The sequence below is a fragment of the Argiope bruennichi genome, chromosome 3 (genome assembly GCF_947563725.1).
Source record: "Argiope bruennichi chromosome 3, qqArgBrue1.1, whole genome shotgun sequence".
Classification (NCBI taxonomy): domain Eukaryota; kingdom Metazoa; phylum Arthropoda; class Arachnida; order Araneae; family Araneidae; genus Argiope; species Argiope bruennichi.
The window spans coordinates 593842-615011 of record NC_079153.1 but is presented as its reverse complement, the minus strand read 5'-3'; the positions used below and the strand labels follow the sequence as shown (position 1 = coordinate 615011).

Below are 21170 nucleotides of genomic sequence, written 5' to 3'. Positions count from 1 at the left end.
TACGTTAGAAATAATTTTTAAAATAAATAAAAGCCATTAAAAAAACACGAATATCATAGCACTCTGAATCTACCGAAGGATAGAAGTCATTCGATACACTAATTTGCAGAAATATATGAAACTCGATTCATTTAATTTGCACCTTTGTAAACGAGAAATAATTTTTCGTCTAAGGTCACCAATAATATTTATCAATATATCATAATTTAGATGCCAGACATAGTAAATTTTTATTCTGATAAACATATTTTAGTTAACAAAAATCAGTCAATTTTAGTTTAACGAATAAATCTTTCGCAAGAGACAGCGCGAAACTGCGTCTTACTTACTATTAGACACTTGGGAACAAACCATTCTATTGAACCGGTTCATGTCAATCCTCTTCAGTCCAAAGATTTACTCGAAAACACATACATGTATAATGATTAAAAATAAATATTTAATCTTATACTTTTTCATGAAATAATTTATTTTCTAAGCTGCTTTAAAGATAATTTTGCGTAGGTGAAATAGAATTAACTATTTCCCAGACATATAAAGAAAAAAAAAATTAAGAAATTTCCCGAATGCATGTGTTTACAAGAAATTGCACCTGATACATTTGCAGTTTTGATATCTTCGGGAAATAACCTCGAGAATTTTTATTTTAAGAAAATGATATTTGTACCAATTTAAAATTTTAACAATTATCCAGGCAATGTTTGTTTTTCGTAACTAAGCAGTTTTCTCACAATACTTTAAGAAAATAACTTTTAATTATGGTCTCAAGAACAAATTGTTTTATTTTATACTTCAAAATCTTGACATTAAAATATCAACAAATGATGCTTTTAAAAAGAATGTAACGTTTTAATTAGGTAAGAAATTAAAATAGTCTTCGTTAGCACCGAATTGTTTTATTTAATGGCATAATAAAGAAATATTAAAAAATAGTCATCCCACCCATCTCTTGCTTGTCTATACTTGAGACATAGACCTAAAATTTAGTGACAACTCACAAGAAAATCGTATTTATTTCGCTTCGTGTATTTTAAATTTTAAACATATTGGTAGAGAGACAGTCAAACTTTTGACGAATTAGGCCAAAAATTTCATTCAGATAATCGAGGCTAAAACCATACACCAAAATTCATCCATTAAGCGTGTTGCAGTTTTTGAGTTACTGAATTGTTTACCTACGCTGTCAGAAGCAGACAGCATTCCCGTTCATGGTTTTGTCCCACATTTTGACACTATTCTACCATTTTCATGTTAGAACTATACATTAAGTTTTATTCCTCTAGCTTGTCCCGTTTTTGAGTTACTGAATTGTTTACCTACGCTGTCAGAAGCGGACAGCATTCCCGTTCATGGTTTTGTCCCACATTTTGACACTATTCTACCATTTTCATGTTAGAACTATACATTAAGTTTTATTCATCTAGCTTGTTCCGTTTTTGAGTTACTGAATTGTTTACCTACGCTGTCAGAAGCGGACAGCATTCCCGTTCATGGTTTTGTCCCACATTTTGACACTATTCTACCATTTTCATGTTAGAACTATACATTAAGTTTTATTCATCTAGCTTGTCCCGTTTTTGAGTTACTGAATTGTTTACCTACGCTGTCAGAAGCGGACAGCATTCCCGTTCATGGTTTTGTCCCACATTTTGACACTATTCTACCATTTTCATGTTAGAACTATACATTAAGTTTTATTCCTCTAGCTTGTCCCGTTTTTGAGTTACTGAATTGTTTACCTACGCTGTCAGAAGCGGACAGCATTCCCGTTCATGGTTTTGTCCCACATTTTGACACTATTCTACCATTTTCATGTTAGAACTATACATTAAGTTTTATTCATCTAGCTTGTCCCGTTTTTGAGTTACTGAATTGTTTACCTACGCTGTCAGAAGCGGACAGCATTCCCGTTCATGGTTTTGTCCCACATTTTGACACTATTCTACCATTTTCATGTTAGAACTATACATTAAGTTTTATTCATCTAGCTTGTCCCGTTTTTGAGTTACTGAATTGTTTACCTACGCTGTCAGAAGCGGACAGCATTCCCGTTCATGGTTTTGTCCCACATTTTGACACTATTCTACCATTTTCATGTTAGAACTATACATTAAGTTTTATTCCTCTAGCTTGTCCCGTTTTTGAGTTACTGAATTGTTTACCTACGCTGTCAGAAGCGGACAGCATTCCCGTTCATGGTTTTGTCCCACATTTTGACACTATTCTACCATTTTCATGTTAGAACTATACATTAAGTTTTATTCATCTAGCTTGTCCCGTTTTTGAGTTACTGAATTGTTTACCTACGCTGTCAGAAGCGGACAGCATTCCCGTTCATGGTTTTGTCCCACATTTTGACACTATTCTACCATTTTCATGTTAGAACTATACATTAAGTTTTATTCATCTAGCTTGTCCCGTTTTTGAGTTACTGAATTGTTTACCTACGCTGTCAGAAGCGGACAGCATTCCCGTTCATGGTTTTGTCCCACATTTTGACACTATTCTACCATTTTCATGTTAGAACTATACATTAAGTTTTATTCATCTAGCTTGTCCCGTTTTTGAGTTACTGAATTGTTTACCTACGCTGTCAGAAGCGGACAGCATTCCCGTTCATGGTTTTGTCCCACATTTTGACACTATTCTACCATTTTCATGTTAGAACTATACATTAAGTTTTATTCATCTAGCTTGTCCCGTTTTTGAGTTACTGAATTGTTTACCTACGCTGTCAGAAGCGGACAGCATTCCCGTTCATGGTTTTGTCCCACATTTTGACACTATTCTACCATTTTCATGTTAGAACTATACATTAAGTTTTATTCCTCTAGCTTGTCCCGTTTTTGAGTTACTGAATTGTTTACCTACGCTGTCAGAAGCGGACAGCATTCCCGTTCATGGTTTTGTCCCACATTTTGACACTATTCTACCATTTTCATGTTAGAACTATACATTAAGTTTTATTCCTCTAGCTTGTCCCGTTTTTGAGTTACTGAATTGTTTACCTACGCTGTCAGAAGCGGACAGCATTCCCGTTCATGGTTTTGTCCCACATTTTGACACTATTCTACCATTTTCATGTTAGAACTATACATTAAGTTTTATTCCTCTAGCTTGTCCCGTTTTTGAGTTACTGAATTGTTTACCTACGCTGTCAGAAGCGGACAGCATTCCCGTTCATGGTTTTGTCCCACATTTTGACACTATTCTACCATTTTCATGTTAGAACTATACATTAAGTTTTATTCCTCTAGCTTGTCCCGTTTTTGAGTTACTGAATTGTTTACCTACGCTGTCAGAAGCGGACAGCATTCCCGTTCATGGTTTTGTCCCACATTTTGACACTATTCTACCATTTTCATGTTAGAACTATACATTAAGTTTTATTCATCTAGCTTGTCCCGTTTTTGAGTTACTGAATTGTTTACCTACGCTGTCAGAAGCGGACAGCATTCCCGTTCATGGTTTTGTCCCACATTTTGACACTATTCTACCATTTTCATGTTAGAACTATACATTAAGTTTTATTCATCTAGCTTGTCCCGTTTTTGAGTTACTGAATTGTTTACCTACGCTGTCAGAAGCGGACAGCATTCCCGTTCATGGTTTTGTCCCACATTTTGACACTATTCTACCATTTTCATGTTAGAACTATACATTAAGTTTTATTCATCTAGCTTGTCCCGTTTTTGAGTTATTGAATTACGTGTAAACAGACGGACAAGCATAGAAATACACACCCATAAGCCTAAAAAGGAGACTCAATGAGACGTGAAACGTGAATTTCAGGCGATTACTCAGATAAGATTTTTTGGATGTATGTTCACCACCTTCTCTCATCATGCTTCGTTAAAGTAAATAGTATTAAAAAAATCCTCTTCAGTCCGAAGAAAATAGTTATTTGTAACAAATAAGAAAAATGTATAGATAGGACTTATTATTAGACTTACCTTTTTAGACGTAACTGTAGTAACTATAAGCAGAAATATGAAGACTTCGAGGAACTTCATATTTTATAGAAACTAAAGAAAAAAACAATAATTTTAATATTTTTGAAAGATAATTTTTCACAATGAATAATGAATTTTAAAAACGATAGCAGTCAACCTCCTTTAGATGCATTTTTACTTCTAAAGTCAAGGATTCTTATTTTTTTTCCACTTAAGATCGGTTAATCTCAATAACCAAACATTTCATCAATAAGTATTGTTATAAAAGTTAGTTTTCTTAATTATTCATTTTGTATTTCTTACACTAGTACCCAGAAAGCTATCTCTCCGACCAGCCTTAGCATCCAGGTTCTATGAAATCATATCGATCAGCAGATCTCTAACAAGGTCTTCGACAAATTTGGTGCAACTGCTTCCCCAAGAAAAGACCTCCAACTTTGATAAGTCGCCATAGCCTACCACACACATAAAAAAAAAAAAAAAAAAAAAAAAAAACCCTTTCCGATTATGTTTTTGTGTCGATAAAACTGATTGCCAAGAGTCCCAAAGAAGAGAAGTTAACTAAATTACCTAAAGAGAATATTCAATAGTTATTTACAATCCTAAAATCTGTCAGATAATACCAGCTGAGTAATGTACACATTCCTCTTGCAGGTCTCGAATTGAAAATTTTAAACTACAAAATCCAATATACCTGTTGCTGAAATTCCTTTAGAAATTTTTCTTCGTCGTAAATGACAGATCATGGATGTCCATAAAAATAGGACAATTACAATACCAGCATGCATCCGTTCCTTTCTCTCCAAACAATCTGCTTTGATAAAGTAGGAAAACCCCATGGGACGCAAGTATTTGATTCAAATAAAAACCATTAAAACACTTCACCCCAACTTCGACAACTTAAAAATCGAGAATTGTCAGTATTTTCCCATCTGTCTTGCCATTGTTTTTTAACCAGTTATTTTTGAGATATTATTTACACTATCTTTTGCTGGTTTTCAACTACGGCTGTGCCGATTTTCAAGAAAAAGGCTTTTCAGAGAAAAAGGCTTTGCTCAAAATTAGTATAGCAAATAACTTTCAAATTCTATTTTCCAGATACAAACAAATATAGAAATAGCAGGGGGAAATAGAAATTTCCAGTTGCGCATTGAAGTTAAAAATGTAGTATAAGTATACTCTCAAAGAATCTGGAGTTAAAAATGCAACAGCCTTTGAAGTCTTTCAGATCTCCATAATACATTTAAGAGAGATTAGTATCAGCGTTTTTAATGCAAGGCAAAATTACAAAGCTTAATTATCAGCCATAAAATGCATTTTATACATATAACATCTGTTATACACTTGTCCTAACATGTAGCTTTTTCATAAATGGTAACAACATATGTGAAATGAAACTTTGTGTAAATATCTTTTCGTGAATGGAATTTCCTTCAATGGACAATGGAAAAGAAATCAACATCTCCTAAAACGATGACTTTTAGAAGTCTAAAATTCCAACTCTTTTCAAAACTAGCTTGAGTGGTCGATAGATCATGATGGAACTGCCGATACTTATCGAATTTTTGGTACATATTCGGTACATACTTCCGATACTTATCAAATTTTCGATACTTACCAAATTTTTGGTAATTTCGAGATTTCGATAATCATCGAATTTGCATGACGAAAGAGAATTAGTCTTGGCAATATTTCAGTGATTTTTTTTTTTTTTTAATTTCAAGGCTTTGTTTTGTATATTGGTGGAAAATATGTGTTGTTATTCCTTTCTTTTCTTTTTGATCGGAGTCTTTTCTGTAGTATGCCCCTTTATATTTTTAAAAGTATATAATATTTATTGTTTTATATCATTAAAATAGCTCTTTTCCTACATCATAATATATTTTGTATTACAATATTTTATTTTGTATTTAAGATAAAGATTATTTTTAATAGATAATTTTTGTGACTCGGATTGGATTATACAATTTTTTTAAAGAGTTTTCTTTTTTTTCTATTTTTATGCATGTGCTTTTTTTATTTTCAAATATACAGTATTTTGAATTCATTTAAAAATTTCTGCATTCATTTGACTAAAGAAATTTTTTGAGAAGTTATTATTTTTCTGTTTTTAATGTAAAAATATTTTAGAGATAGTTTTTCCAATCTTTTGACAGTTTTTTATATAATCTTTTTTTACATTTCCTTCTCCATTTTAATTTTCCATGTTTTATTTTCGTTATTTTTTTTATTTTTTTTCATTTCGAATTTCCAAATATACCAAAATGTTAATAATGAAATTAAAAATAATAGATAGATAATTAGCTAGAATTTTGATATTCAGAAACATAGCATTTGAGTGTTGATTATTTTTTCACTGAGTTTATATTAATGATGATATTTAATGGCATATTTTTCTTTTATTTGATCATGATCAGGACCTTTTCTAAATAAATTCACCCTTCATAATATTTGTTGTTACAGTTTTACCCATTTTGGAACTACTATTTTTCGTCTCTTTTTGAATTTTGAAACAGTAATTTGAATGTTTAATTTTTATTATGCAAAATACCTGTTGTTAAAATTATTGTGCATATTTAAATTAAATCTGCCAATAATACTAGTATTAAAATATGAATGCAAATTTTGTAACCCATATACAAAATTAATTTTTCAAATCATCAGATTTCGAATTCAGGTTTTTATTAAAATTACTTCATTTTACTTGCTAAAGACATTATTATGTCACCTCCGCCTTTTTTAATAAAGAATGAAAGAAACTGAAGTTTTTTAAATTAGCAATAAAAAAATGAATTTTTTTAAAAATATTATATTATTTGAAAAGCGCAAGAGGATAAGAATTTGATCGAAAATAGAAAATTGCATGCCAAACATATTGCATTAGGTAATTTATTCTTTCAAACTTCTAATTTTTTATTTATCAATATTTTGTATGACATAAATAAATATTTAAAAAGTGGTGAACATTTTAGAAATTTTTTTATGCATTTATGACAACAGTATATTTATTTTTATGCATCTATCTACATATAATTATATAATGATTTTTTTTATTTTATATATTTGAATAAAATCTAAATAATTTTCATTTTTGAAAAAAAAAATTATATTTCTAATATAAAAGAGAATATTTAATATTACATTATAATAAAACACAAAAGTAGAGGTATGTCAAAAGTAATCGCGCGTGTTACTATGTATCAATTTGATTTCTTGCATAGCCATGTAATTTACCACTTTTGCAAACTTAGCAGTGCAAATAATTTTTAAGTGTCATTTTCGGTCAATCAGTCCACACTTATTTAACGTTAAGAGAAACTGCAAGTTAAAAAAAATGTTGGTAATGTTAAAGCTAATTCTTTCTCATGATAATCCATCCGCATATAATTATTTCTTGTTTTCACAAAATAGTTTCCTAGACTGCATGAAACATTAACAGTTGACAGTGCCAAAATAGTATAATCAACCCTACTTGATTATTTGGCAAATCCAAAATGTATGTTGAGATGCATATGATCACATATTTTGGAATGCGAAGAGAAAATCCACGTTGCGGAGAATTGTAATATTAAACTGTATTTAGTGCAGAGAAAAAACCTCAGGGATATAAAAATTTCCCCGGTTCTTCTCAAGTTTTGCGGTTTCTTCTCAAGTTTTGCCCTACCCTCAATTTAATTATTTGATCTTCATTCTTGAAAAAATAAATATATACCGAAAAAATCTGAGGCCTCAATGTCAGATCTATTATTGTTTCCAAAAGCCTCATTGTACATCTCGCAGAGACGCATTAATAAAAAGAAAAATGGAGTGCATCTCATTATCAGTGCGAGTCTGGAGGAGCAGTCGCCCACAGACTTTCTTAACTGGGTTAAGTGCTGGCCTCCAGACATCTACAGAAGTCACTCACTTTTCCCGGCTCTTTTCACGAAGATAAAGCGTCCAAGAAATGAGGCGGAGTTTTATTAGAAGAGGGGGAGGGGGATTAAGACTAACATAACTTCTCGTTGAAAGATAAGCTAAAAAAAACTTAATTGAAGGCGTTTCTTACAAGTAGATCTTAAAAATTTATATTGTCTGTTTCTCTTTCCAAAATTCTTTCAAGCTTCAAGATAAGAGAATCCAAACAATTTTACTGATACTTTCTAATGGAGTCTTAATCTTCTTATTCATTTCTGATTGTTGTTTTTTTTCACCTTGAATTCATTGTCAAAATTCCCAGAAATATCTCAGTTTTTCTTCAAACAGCTGCATTTACAAGTTAAATCGTGTTTTCCGATTTTCCTATTGAGGAAAGAATACCGTGCGTCGAATTTTATGTCCCACTTTTAAAGGAGTTATTCTTTTATTAACAACTTTTCATTCTATCTCCAAAACAAAAATATCATGAACAAATATCTATAATTTCAAAAATATTCTTTGCCAGCGTATTCTCGCGTGATTTTATGCTTCTATTTGGCATGATTTAGTCAGCATATAATTGAATCATTAAATCAAACAAAATAAACACTTTTACACAGTGTGCTTTAAAAAATACATACACCATAAATTTGGAACAAACTATTTATTAATCCGGAGCAACTGCATGTATACAAATATATAAGAGAAAATGATCTGGATTTCACTGAGCAACCTCGTCTTTAAAAAAGAAAGAAAGAGATGGATTTAATATGGTGTAAAGAAAGGGCGGTGGCTAATAGAGTACTGAGCGGGAAAGTAAGCGGGAAATTGGGGTTGATTTTCTTATTGTCATAGAGAACCTGGACTGAGTTCACGCCGTGCTGACATGGGGATAAATACAGAGATCAGAAAGACAGAAAATTGCCTAAAGTATTTCTAATGGGAAAATTATTGATTTATTTCTAAACAGAGGAACACAGTGGAAAGATTGATTTGAATATCATTCAATAACAAATCAGCTCCGTTTGGCAAAGAAATTTTCTGCTATGGAAATATCTTGATCTGAAAATGTTTTTTAATAACTAACAAAATTTAAAAATATTCTAGCACATTTTTGAAAATTCTATACAAAGCACATCATAAAATCACTGATTATTTTCCTTTCTGCAAATTGTGTAGGCCAATTACTCGGCATAAAAAATGATAAAAAGAGAGGGAAATCCCTGTTTTCCTGGCGTTTGCCATAGCAATAAAACTAGAAAATGTGTCCGTCGAGATGGGCTGCTAATAATATCTAGGACATAAATGACACAAATTAAATAACGAATATCTCTTGCACACTGGCAGAGTGCTAAAGAAATTTTTTTAAAAAATCCTTATTTGTAATGCACTTTAGATGTAAGTAAACTGTAACATTAAATCTTTTTTTTTTGCTTATAGTGAGACCAGTTTTGTTCATATTGCTCACAAATACTCAAATCAAAAATAATTATTAACATCGGTTTAAAAATAATAGTCATCCACTATAGAAAGAAATTAGGCATTTAAATATAAAATTACAGAACAAAAATTGAATTTCATAAAATAATGAATTCTAACAAACATAAACACTGAGAAGTAAAATAAGTACGATTAAATGAATAATAAAATATGTAGAAAAAGTGTTTCGGGTATAGAATTATTATATAAAAGAAAATGAATTGATTTCAAGAATGACAAAATTCGACTGCAAAAAACGCTGCAATCTGTGTCCGTTTTTCCGCGAAAAAGCAGTGTCAAATGCAAAATAAAAACAATCCTGAAAGAAAATATATACAGACCTCAGCTCATTAACTTTTGATATAAACCAGCATAAAAAAATGTAAATAAAAGGCGAAGCTTACGAACATATAACCACATAATGTTCAGGAACACTGAAATTAAAACTAAATATTAAAATAGGATTGAAATAAATGGTGATGTACCGACAGGAAAAATGCACTGCCAAATAAAAATAAAAAAGTTGCCGAATAGAAGAAAAGAATTAACTCGGCGTTATCCATGTGCTCCATATGTAGGGGATTGAAGTCAAGGTAGAGAATACTTCAAGTTGCTGTTTTTCTATTTTTTAATTTTAATATTTGTGTTTATGTGCTTTATTCGATTTTTTCCTTATTTCTTTAATGTGTCGATTGATTTTTAACTGATCCATCCAATGTTTCACCTTGCTCTATTTCAGCACTAATGTGTACTGTGACGTCGTCATAGGTGGCAATGCCGAATTATGCAATCATTCCTCTCACATCAACTTCGCCGAAGGAAGGTAACTTTTCTCCGCTATCAACTCTTGCACTGACGACTATATACAGTCAAAATTCGCTTAACAACGCCTCTCATTAATGAGCAAAATAAAATGTAAAAAAGTGACTCCCCTCAATGAGCGATGCTAAGCAGATGGAGTGACACCGTGACTTCACAAGCAAAATTCTGCCTCTATCTCGGTTATTAGATTGTGTTTAATACTTGTTTTTTGATGTTTTTTTCCTTCAATTTAAAAGCGGAACTATAAAATATATAGTTAATTGAAACATCAAAAGAATTATGAGACATATTCATTAGTGTCATGGCTTCACAGTGCAGGAAAGAGGAAAAATGTCTCAATAAATGTGAGCACAAAAGTAAACAGTCAGCAGTGCATTCTGTGTCACAGTAAAAGGCTGTGGATGAGAAATCTGCTTCAGAATAGCATCAAATTCCAGATGAAATAAGGAAGACGCCGAAAAGCATGGAGCATTGCTGCATCGTATTTTGAGAAGAATTATCCTAAAAAGGCAGCATCTAGGCGTCTACAAATTTATGTGACGATAATGCTATGTTTCGTTTTCATCAAATTTTGAAGCGTAGACAAAAACACGAGTCTTTAAACATTTTTTTTTTTTAACATGAAGTCTTCATTATTATCATGTCCAACCACTTATTCATTGCCGATTTCTTAAATAAAAAAAATTAGATTTTAAATTGTTTTTCATTTGCACAGACGCATACATCAAAGATTAATCTTCGGCAATGCAATCTCCATTGCGAACGATCGACAGACAATGTGAGATCTTCCAGCAAAATCTCACCAACCGCATTTGTACACAAATGAGTAATTTTAAAGCATGTCTTGATAAACATTTTTTACAGGAACTGTTAGAATCCGATCGTAATTACTTCCAATTTAAGAAAAATATTCAAAAATCTTAATTGTCCCTGTTCATCACGTCCTTTTGTCACAACTTCAAATTATACAGAGTCAAGTTAATAAGCATCGCATTTTATAGCAGAATACTAATGTGGTTTATAACAGCACGTTTCAAATGAAATATGTTCATGATTATTCCTAAAACTAATATCGATTGAATTTTAATACAATGTTTCATAAGTATATGAACACAGAAGACTGTAATGGAATGGGAATGAATGCGTGAATATTTTGCAAAGCAGAACTCTAAGGCAAATTTCAATTTCATATCTCTTAAACATTTTGATGACATGAACATCTATTTAAAAAAAACAATTCATGAGCAAGCATTTGCCCAAACGATATAAATATTTTAAAAGGACAAAAAAAAAAAAAAAAAAAAAAAAAAATGGTTGCGATCAAAGGTTGGAATTACTTCTACTTTTCTTTTATCTGGCCCTAAAGTAAATTGAGGAAATACCTTCTTTACTCGAGATAACTGATACTGATATTTGGTTTGACACTCCACTTTCATGTTCTGTCTAATGATAAGAATTTTTATTTCCAAAGATGATACTTTGAAGTCCTCAAAAAACAAACTGCAGAGACATAAAAATGTAAAATACTGTAGAAATATGAGATTACACGGAGCAATCATTTTATATAGTCTGACCACTGATTAATGTGATTTTTAAGACTTCTGACCACTGATTAATGTGATTGCGTTGATTGTAATGTTAAGATATATTTAAGGTATTCTTCGAAGAAAACCGCCCTATATTTCCTCAAAGGAAATAAAAAACACATTCAGTGAAATATTTATTGAAAATTTTTAGCCTTCAGGAACACATTTAACAAATTAACAATATGTCATGTTATAATCTTTAATTTTAATTTATTGATGGCCTAATCGCTCATAATTAAAAAAAAAATGTATGATGCAATCAATGTAAGAATATACTTTTAGAAGCAATAATTTAGAACAAATGAAAGTTTGACTTTCGAAATAATTCATTCGATTTCTCTTATTACCTAAAAAAAATGCATGTGTATGTGTATAGACGTATAATTATGTATATGTACGCATATGTAAATGGATGGACATATAATTACTATGTAACTTATTAGACATACTATATGTATGTAAGTATAATACAAATCGTATGTATATATACAAATACATGAGAGCACACTGAATGCATACATGTGTATACGCACAAATCTAATACATTGAATACATATACATACCTAGTATGTATGTACTCATTGTACTCACTGCACACTCAGTCATATGTACTCACTGGAATGTTGATGTCTTTCAGCATCTTCGTTGAATTCATCTAGAATTTTTATATAAATTTTTCCGAATATTTGGCATTGCGCATGCGCAGTTGAAATTTAGTTACTAAACATACACACATTTCCTCAATAAAATTTTAAAAAATCATTCTTCACGATTTTTCATACAATGCTTTGATATTATTCTTTGTCATATATTCTGTACGTTTTATATAATTTGGTTGAAAATCCTGTATTTTATAAGCAAAAAAAACTTGCAAAAGATTTTGAATACATTAAAAAAAATTTTGAATACTTTAAAAAATTTTTTGATTATGTTTCTAAATGTTCATGATATTTTTACAAAAATGATGTCACTTTACTCATTTCAAATAATACTATTATTCAAAGTTTCAAATTGTTATCTGCTTTCGGTTAAACGGAATGAGCTAACATCTTTTTTCTTCTTCTAATTCGTCATTTTCTGGTAGGTGAGCTGAATGCCTCCGTGATCAAATCATCACGATATAAAATGTGACTTCGTGTGAATTTTTTGCACGGTCAAAGCTCAAAGACAATCAGTCCTGCTTTCCTGGAGATGAAACTCCATAGATACGAAAGTGCCTGGATACTTTTGATCACATGGCACATGTTTGGGAAGACATAACGAATTTATTGAAAGAAATTCCAAAATTTTTCTCCATTTTCCGAAAACGTTTCGATAAAATAATTGCTGCTGTTTAGCGTGTCAGCTGCCGATCTGCGATTCACGTCCGCTGCATCGACAGTGAAATAAAGAAATGCAAATGAATAAAAAGAAATAAATGCCGATACTGATCCTCTGCATTTTGATGACAGCTATTAAAATACTCTCCACTGCAAGCAATGCATTTATCTGACCTACGAACACACGTTGGCAGCCATTTTTCTTACAAGACCTCCAAAACCGCCTCCGCATCTCTTAGGATTGTCGCCGATGAACAATTGACCCGAAGTTTTTTTTCCAAATTCGTGAAAAGAAGAAATGATACGGTACTGAATCAAGGTTATAAAGAAGAATCCCAAAATAAGGAAGGCACGTGAAATCGATTTTTTTGCCGTAAGAGCAATGTGTGAGTGGCACCCAAACAAGTGTCTCTTAATGTTACTCAATCATATGTGTAATATTAACTTTATTTTTCTAGATTTTTAAAAATGACGATTCATTTTATAAATGAACAAACCTCGTGTCTAATTATTTAATACCTACTGTCTAATGAGATGATCCATCATATACTGCAGATACATGCTGTAATGAATAAGTTATCTAATTGGATAGATGATCCGAAACACGGGCATGAACAGTGGCAGCGAACGAGTTAATACTCTTTCTGATTAAAAAAATTAAATTTAAAAAATCTTACAAATGATTGAAAATATTACTCAGTAGGAAGTTGAACATGCGCATGAACTGCGTTGCCGTAATTTTGTTTCATTTATAAGGCCCTTTTTCAGAAAAAAACATTTGCCTTTTATTTTTAAGCTGCTCAAAGTTTGTTTTTAAATGTAAGCTTGTATCATTGATATGAACAGTTAAATTTATCTAGAATTTTTGATTATTTAAACAACATGCCTCGAGAAGGCTATTTAATTATTTGTATCTGTTACTAGCTGTCCTTGGCGATCAGGATTCGTCGAAATGGATGTTTGCTAAAAATTTTAATTAAATATTTTGTATAATTATTTTTGATTGATTTCCACAGCAAAAAAAACAAAAACAAATCTTCGCGTTTTGATGGACACATAACTCTTATTATTTTAGAATCCTTATTCCATTCTGTTTGTTGCACTACGCATTTCCTTGATTTTCAGCCCATATGTTTATACATTCAGTTATTACGCAGAGAAAGGCAGCAATATCTGAAAATGGGCGCCATTTAAAAATTTATCTCCTATTCAGATTGAAAATAAAATTCCCTTCTCTGAATAAATACCGACAATTTGATTGCTTTCAAATGTCTTAACGATTTTCGCATCCCACCCATTCGCGATTTTTTTTAATTTAAAAAAATGAGATAATCTACGTATTCATTCGCCATAAAAATATAAGATGTCTGTCCATTTGTTAGGGCGGGATCAACTAAAAAAGCCTAAACGATGAAGTGATTTTAAAAGTAGTGGAAATTCTTCAATATTTAAATTTAAAAAAAAATATTTATAATTTGAAAATTTATACTCATAATAAGGATAAATCTGAATCGCGTTATTTATTCTTCCGAAATTCTTGGGAATAAAAGTGCGAAAAGAAAGTCTTATTTTGCTATTAACAAAATGAGATTTCATTCATATAGGGTCCCCGGCGAATTGGCTCTTCTTGGGTGGATACCCCATTTATCTCAAGAATTGCCTCGAAATTTGATACCATTGAATTTGTTACGAATTTTGAAACGAAATTTGATACACATACATAAAAAGACTTGCTGAGTCGAATGGTTATAAAATCTCGATTTCCGTAATGAAAACATTTCGAGATATTAATTAATTAACTACGTTCATCCACTCGGTTCATCAGTTTATCTGTCTCCATACAAACCTATCCCTTTAATCCATCGACACCCATTTTGTGAAGATGCGATAATAAATAACAAAATGACAGCGATGTTCCTTTTCTTTTTGACGACTGTATCATCTATACTTATATATAAAGCTCAATGTGTGTGTGTGTGTTGGCGCTCTACAGAAAAGACCATTTGACCTACAGCTACCAAATTTGGTACATGTATACCTTAGAGGTCGGGAATGTGCACCTGGGGTCCCTTTTTTACAAATTTTAATTAGAATTTTAATTATTAATTAAAAACTAACTTTCCCGCCAAAAAAAATCCTTTCATTTTCCCTACCACCAAATGAGTAAGGCTTCAGTTTTTTTTTTTTTTTTTCAACAGCAATGAGGCTAGGGCTAACATTTTTCGACCGATTATTTCAAACAATTCTGTTTATTTTCTTAATGTTTTATCCATTTAAAATTAAACATTGTTAATGAATCGATCTTTCAGATTCATTCTGAAGTACTTTTGAATTAAAATAAAACAGATTAAAGGAAATTAAAAATTTCTAATCTTCATAGTATTACCCCAACTGGCGTAGAAAAATTCACGCATTTGCGTTACCGTAACTGGCGTTGAAAATTCACGCATGCGCATTGTATTCTGATTGTTTACATTTCAACGGAAGCGGACTCGATTTAAATTATTTTTAGGTTAGTTGTATGCTTTTGTAATTAAAGTGTATTTATGTTAGTTTAAGTTCATCGTTTTTTAAGTAATTTTTTTAACCTGTTTTCGACCGATTATTTTAAACGATTCTGTTTATTTTCTTAGTGCTTGATGCATTTAAAATTAAACATTGTTAATTAATATACCTGCTCAAGATGAATCTGAAAAAATTTTGTTGACAAATTCTTGAGATATTAGATATTCTTGAGAGATTGAGATAAATTAAGAAAGATATTCTTTTGTGCTCATAAGGTTTAAATGCTCAATGACTCTGTTTTCAGTAATCATATTACAAAAAAAAAAAAAAAAAAAAAAAAAAATGCTTCGTTTCAGTAAAAAATATTATTATATTAATTTCAGATTAATCATTTCCACTTAGTTTAAAGCATAAATTCTACGGGAGCTAAGAGAAAATTGGAGAGATACAGATTACGTTATGACTGAAGGCTTTTATAATTATTCTGAGTGAATTGAAATTTGAAGTTTTAAAATATTTTAATGAAGAAGCTATTAAAGTAGAAATTACATAAAATAGTTATTTATTAAAGTTTTAACTAGCATTAAGATTGGCGAACCGGCTGGTCGCCAAAGGCGGCTAGTAAAGAAATAAAACAACAATAGTAATAACTCTTCAGTGCAATAATTTATAAATCTTCGGATTCTGACGGACAAAATAAATTATATAGATGTGAAACAAGCAAATTATATTCTTCGTGAACCTTCATGCGATGAATTTAAACGACACATGATTTTGAGTGACAATGAAATAGAAATTATTATTTAACTTCTTCTTATGCAATAGCGTGTCTAGTGTGCACATCGAGGGACAGAATATTTAATAATTAAACCTGTAATGAAAGAAAGCATAAATTAATTAAAAATGCTGAAATCGTTTGCCCTTTAGGAAGTGCCAAAATATCTAGCATCTAGAATGCATTCATTAATTAAAGATGTGAACTGAAAGTTATGCACAGGTCAAGTACTTAATATCCTACAAACTTCAACGATATTCACATTTTATGAATGCGTCATTTCTCAGCGAGCGACGTTTTGCATTTAGCTGAGAATAAGCTGGAGATGCAGTGCACTGCCTTTTGTTCTCGCAAAGCTTTCATTTTACTAGTCTTCATTTTTTAAGCATTCAACAGCAGTGGAGTCGAAGTGGAGCCATCTGAATGGCGGCAAACAGAATGCATTGCAAGCAAATGTGTCGCGTTTTGCAATCAGGCATTATGTATGGTATTCATTAGTGTAGTCGCAACAGTTTCGAATTTCGAGGGGTTTTTTTTTGTTTGTTTCATACAGAAAATTTGTATTAAATGCGCTATATAAATTCGATTTTTAGTTGACGCAAATAATACATCTATAAAAAATTTACTTTTGCATCTTTATAAAATTAGACTCTCTACAATTTTCTTTATCAACTTTTAATTTACATAAATTAAATGTGCATTTGAATTGGCCATAGGAAAATTTAGGATTACTACTAGCAAAATGTATTCATTTGTTTTCTTCATTTCTTCCTCTTTTTTTTTAATTCACAAATATTTTTTTATTTTAATTTCTTATACATTCACTTATGCATCTTCGTTCAATACCGCCGGCAATAAACATCATTATGATCCTTGACATCTTTGCTGAACTGAATAACGCCTCATGGCTTCCATACAAATACATGTCATCGAACGCATAAATAAAAAAACTGAAGAGAAAAAAAACTGGCATTTGAGATTGCTATGTGATAAATATTAAAACCGAATGAGGAAATATTTCAATTTTATTTTTAAATCGAAATTTAAATTATTTTCTAGTTTAAAATAGTCTACTTAACACCACATAAACGCTAGTGACTTGGGAAAAGGGGGGGGGGTCGTATTTTTAACAGACATTCGATCTTCAACAATTGTCACTCAATGTTGTCTATTATTATGTTATGAAATTCCTGATTTAAAAGTATCTCCCGATTTCTAAAACACAACTGCATTCGTTTTAGAAAAGAAGTCTAACAGAATCTGATAGATTATCAGCAGTTCGTTTATTTTATTTTCGCGCAATAAAACGATATCTGGGACCGACGACAGTTTTCATATTAAAACAAAGAGTTATTCAACAGTTACATAATCCTCACCGACTGGAAGATTTTTAACCTTTCTTGATCCGATTTTTGAAAAGATAAAATGAAATTAGCGTTATCAAGATGATGCTCAACAGAGAGCGTTTAAAAAAAGTGACATCCATCAGCGCGTTTGTAACACCCTCTCAGATGCCCAGTCTACTTTCTTTCGTAATCAAATTAGCTCCATTCGCACAGGAAAAGCATAAAATGGTCTTCTGAGAATGAATAAAATTATGAAGAGAAACTCCTTTTATTTCATAACAGACTTTTCCTTTCCATCCTTTAAAACAAGAAGATGCAATTATAAAAGATTTTCAATCGGTTGTTGCACATTCATCTCGGCATCATCATGCTATTTTACATTTCTTTTTTCATTACAATGGTTGAGGAATACTTCCTGTAAAGGGAAACAATTATAAGCTTTAAGACTTTTATTCCGAAAAAAAGTATATAGTGAATATGGCAATAGAGTTCATACTAACTAAGGTCATTTTCCTCGAAGCATTCTTTGCTACTTTTTTAATTTTAAATTGTTTATATATTTTCTCATCAAGCGGATATTAATTATCTGCGTTCTCCGCAATAGTTGAAAGAACACGGAAGAACGTTCAAAAACGACAGAGAAAGATGTACAAAATTGGAAAAGGGAAATAATGCAGTGCTATTTATTTCCCACCTGATAAATAAAACTTTCTGATATGGTTTTTTTTTTCCTTTTTCAAGGAATTCTTAAAAAAGTTGTGAATTCTTTAATATTTTCTATTAATTATTTAAAAACACTGAAATAGCAATACTCTATGATCTAATGTACCCCCAATGGCATGTACTTTCTACATGTCATTAGCCATCTTAAAATAGCCATGGCGAAATAAAATAACCTATAATAATAAGTGATTTCTCAATCTTAAAATGACCTTGCGGGTATTAATAAGTGCAAAGGAATTAGCTTAATCAGAACAGAAAGTACAGCAATGCAGATTAGTACGGCAGTGTGAATAGAAAATGAAGCACTTAGAATAACAAGTCTTTCGTTGAATCGCTACCATTTCATTAAGTTCTTCAGAACTCAAGTTTACGTTACTGACAAAATGAGAAAGAATCACACTACCTACTCTTCACTGTTTATGAAACTGAACAACACATCCGGTGAAGGAGCCGACTTTAAAGACGGTTTCACTGTTCAGGATATCGAGAAGTGAATTTCCGTCAAAAACTATGCATTTGTTTGAACCCTCAAAGCAATTTGTCAGTGAACAAGAAAACTCCGATTCTGATCCATGATTCATGAAAGATCTGAATCAGCTGTCAATGCATATCATTGGTCTACAACTTTAAATACGCCTTGCGAACGGTAGTTTAAATTTTCTCTTAAATATTAGCAACTCGACTACTGACAACTTTTATTTTTTAAGTATTGTTTATTTTCAGAGCACATTTATTTCCATTTTTAACAAAGGAGTCAATACGGAGGCACTTTCAAACAGTAAAATTCAATAATACCATTTCAATTCCTTTACATAATGTTCTGTTTTCAAACTGCAACAACATCAGAAATCGGGCTCCAAACGTTTGACGTAAGACATGATTTCCAATTCGCCAGTTCTATATATATTAGACTCTCTCAAGCTGTGGAGTATTTATTTTTTTAACTAACTACTATGCGTATCATTCTACTTTTGGCAGAACTCTAATTATAAAAAAGATTTAAATGCGTATTCAAAATGGAAAAGACTCATTCAATTCAATAAACTGTATCCTTTATAAACGCTGATATTTGCTAATATTTATTATTAAATTTCTATTCTTTGCAATAGAATAGTATGTAATATATTTTATTATTATATAAAAATTTAATTTACAAATATAGTTGAATGCTCTAAATTTTAAATATTTTATTCTTTGATTATAAATTTCTCATTCAGAATACGTTAATTTTTAATCGGAAATTGCTCTTAAAAAACACACACACAGAAAATTATGTGAAACCAAATTTAAAAAAATGTGCTAACTTTAGCCGCGTGCAATGACCCCATCCCTCTTATTCTGGCGTAGCTATTTCTCGTCAATACTGTTGAAAAATCCTTACTACTAAAAACAGCACAAATCTGAAGAATAGGTTTTAAAATAATTTACTCTACCGAATAAATTTCCAGTCGTCAGCATTAATACTTGTATAAAATATAAATTTAAAAAAAACAAGGTATCATCAAAGGGAAGAAAAAGCTAAAGTCGAATTTTTATATATAGAACTTCCGTAGATAAAGAATCTCTATGCATAGAACATTTTCTAGGAAACTGGGTTTTTTTATTGCAAAAGAGCTTCGGTATATCGAGTGAAAATTCTATGTGCCGATCAAAAATATTCCTAGAAAAAATTATATAGGAAATCAGCGATCAGTAACAACCACTTATGAAAAATTTTACATAAAACTTATTATATTATTTGTCAGAAAAAAAAATTATAAAAAATATTAAAAAAATTTTGTACATTTTTCCTCGTGTAGATTATATTAAAAGAATTTATCTATATTTGTAATAACCTAATTTATGCTGATATACAATATTTGAAATAAAATCTGATTACAAATGCATCTTTTTAAATTTAGGTATTGTATACTTTATTTTTTATTGTTGTCAAATTATAATATTAGAAATAAATTTTCTTACATTTTCATTTCTATCTTATTAGTTATTTAATCTACAAGAATCACAATTGTAAAATACTAAATCATTATATTAAATGATTTATTAAATCAGACAACTTTATTCCAGATACATTTTTCTAAAAAAAAAAGCCATTTGTGGTTAATTGTGAAACATGATGCAAAGTTTTACGCAAATTTTAGAAATCACAGAGATATCGATGTTGAATCCAAATCTCTCAAATGTTCCATTCACTATTTACTTCGTATGTTTCTTCGAATGTTGTCTATCTGAGGTTTCATCTGACACCACCAGCTTCATAAACTCCGGATAGCGGCGGAAAATCGCATTTATTTTTTTCTGTAGAGTATATCTCGGCACGCGGTAATGACCCGAAACGGCCCTTCCAGACATTTTGTTTTCTTAAACATTTGCAACTTAACATTGTTATACATTTGTTATTTCTAATGCACTCAGCCAATGTGAATGAGATTTTCTATTACAATTTCCGTTAGTTTATTTGTGACAGTCAGATCTGAGATATCATTAAAGGGACAACAAAAAAAACCTGCTAAGACGAGTACTTATTCTAGTTAAGCACGATTTATCACTCACTAAATCTGAATAAGCAGTAACTTATGTATCGCAAAGAAAGCAAAATATTAGATTATTCTGAGGATTAGAAAAAAGTATGCTTTTAAAAAGGAGAGAAAATATCCAGAACGAAAATTTGTTACTAACGTTAGATAGAATTATTTTTTAAAAGTTGAAAACATTCAACATGCATATGGTGACATTCACAAGATTATATTTCTAAAATTAACAGA

The 21170-nt window shown here is 30.8% G+C and overlaps 1 protein-coding gene across 1 annotated transcript in view; it reads right to left on the bottom strand.

The window, feature by feature from the left end:
- LOC129964278 (SPARC-like) overlaps positions 1 to 21170 on the bottom strand; it is a 49818-nt gene that overhangs the window by 17570 nt on the left and 11078 nt on the right. Inside the window, exon 2 of the mRNA XM_056079032.1 lies at positions 3954 to 4025. Within this exon, the coding sequence (XP_055935007.1) occupies positions 3954 to 4013 (60 nt within the window). The 5' untranslated portion in view covers positions 4014 to 4025. The remainder of the gene's footprint in view (positions 1 to 3953; positions 4026 to 21170) is intronic.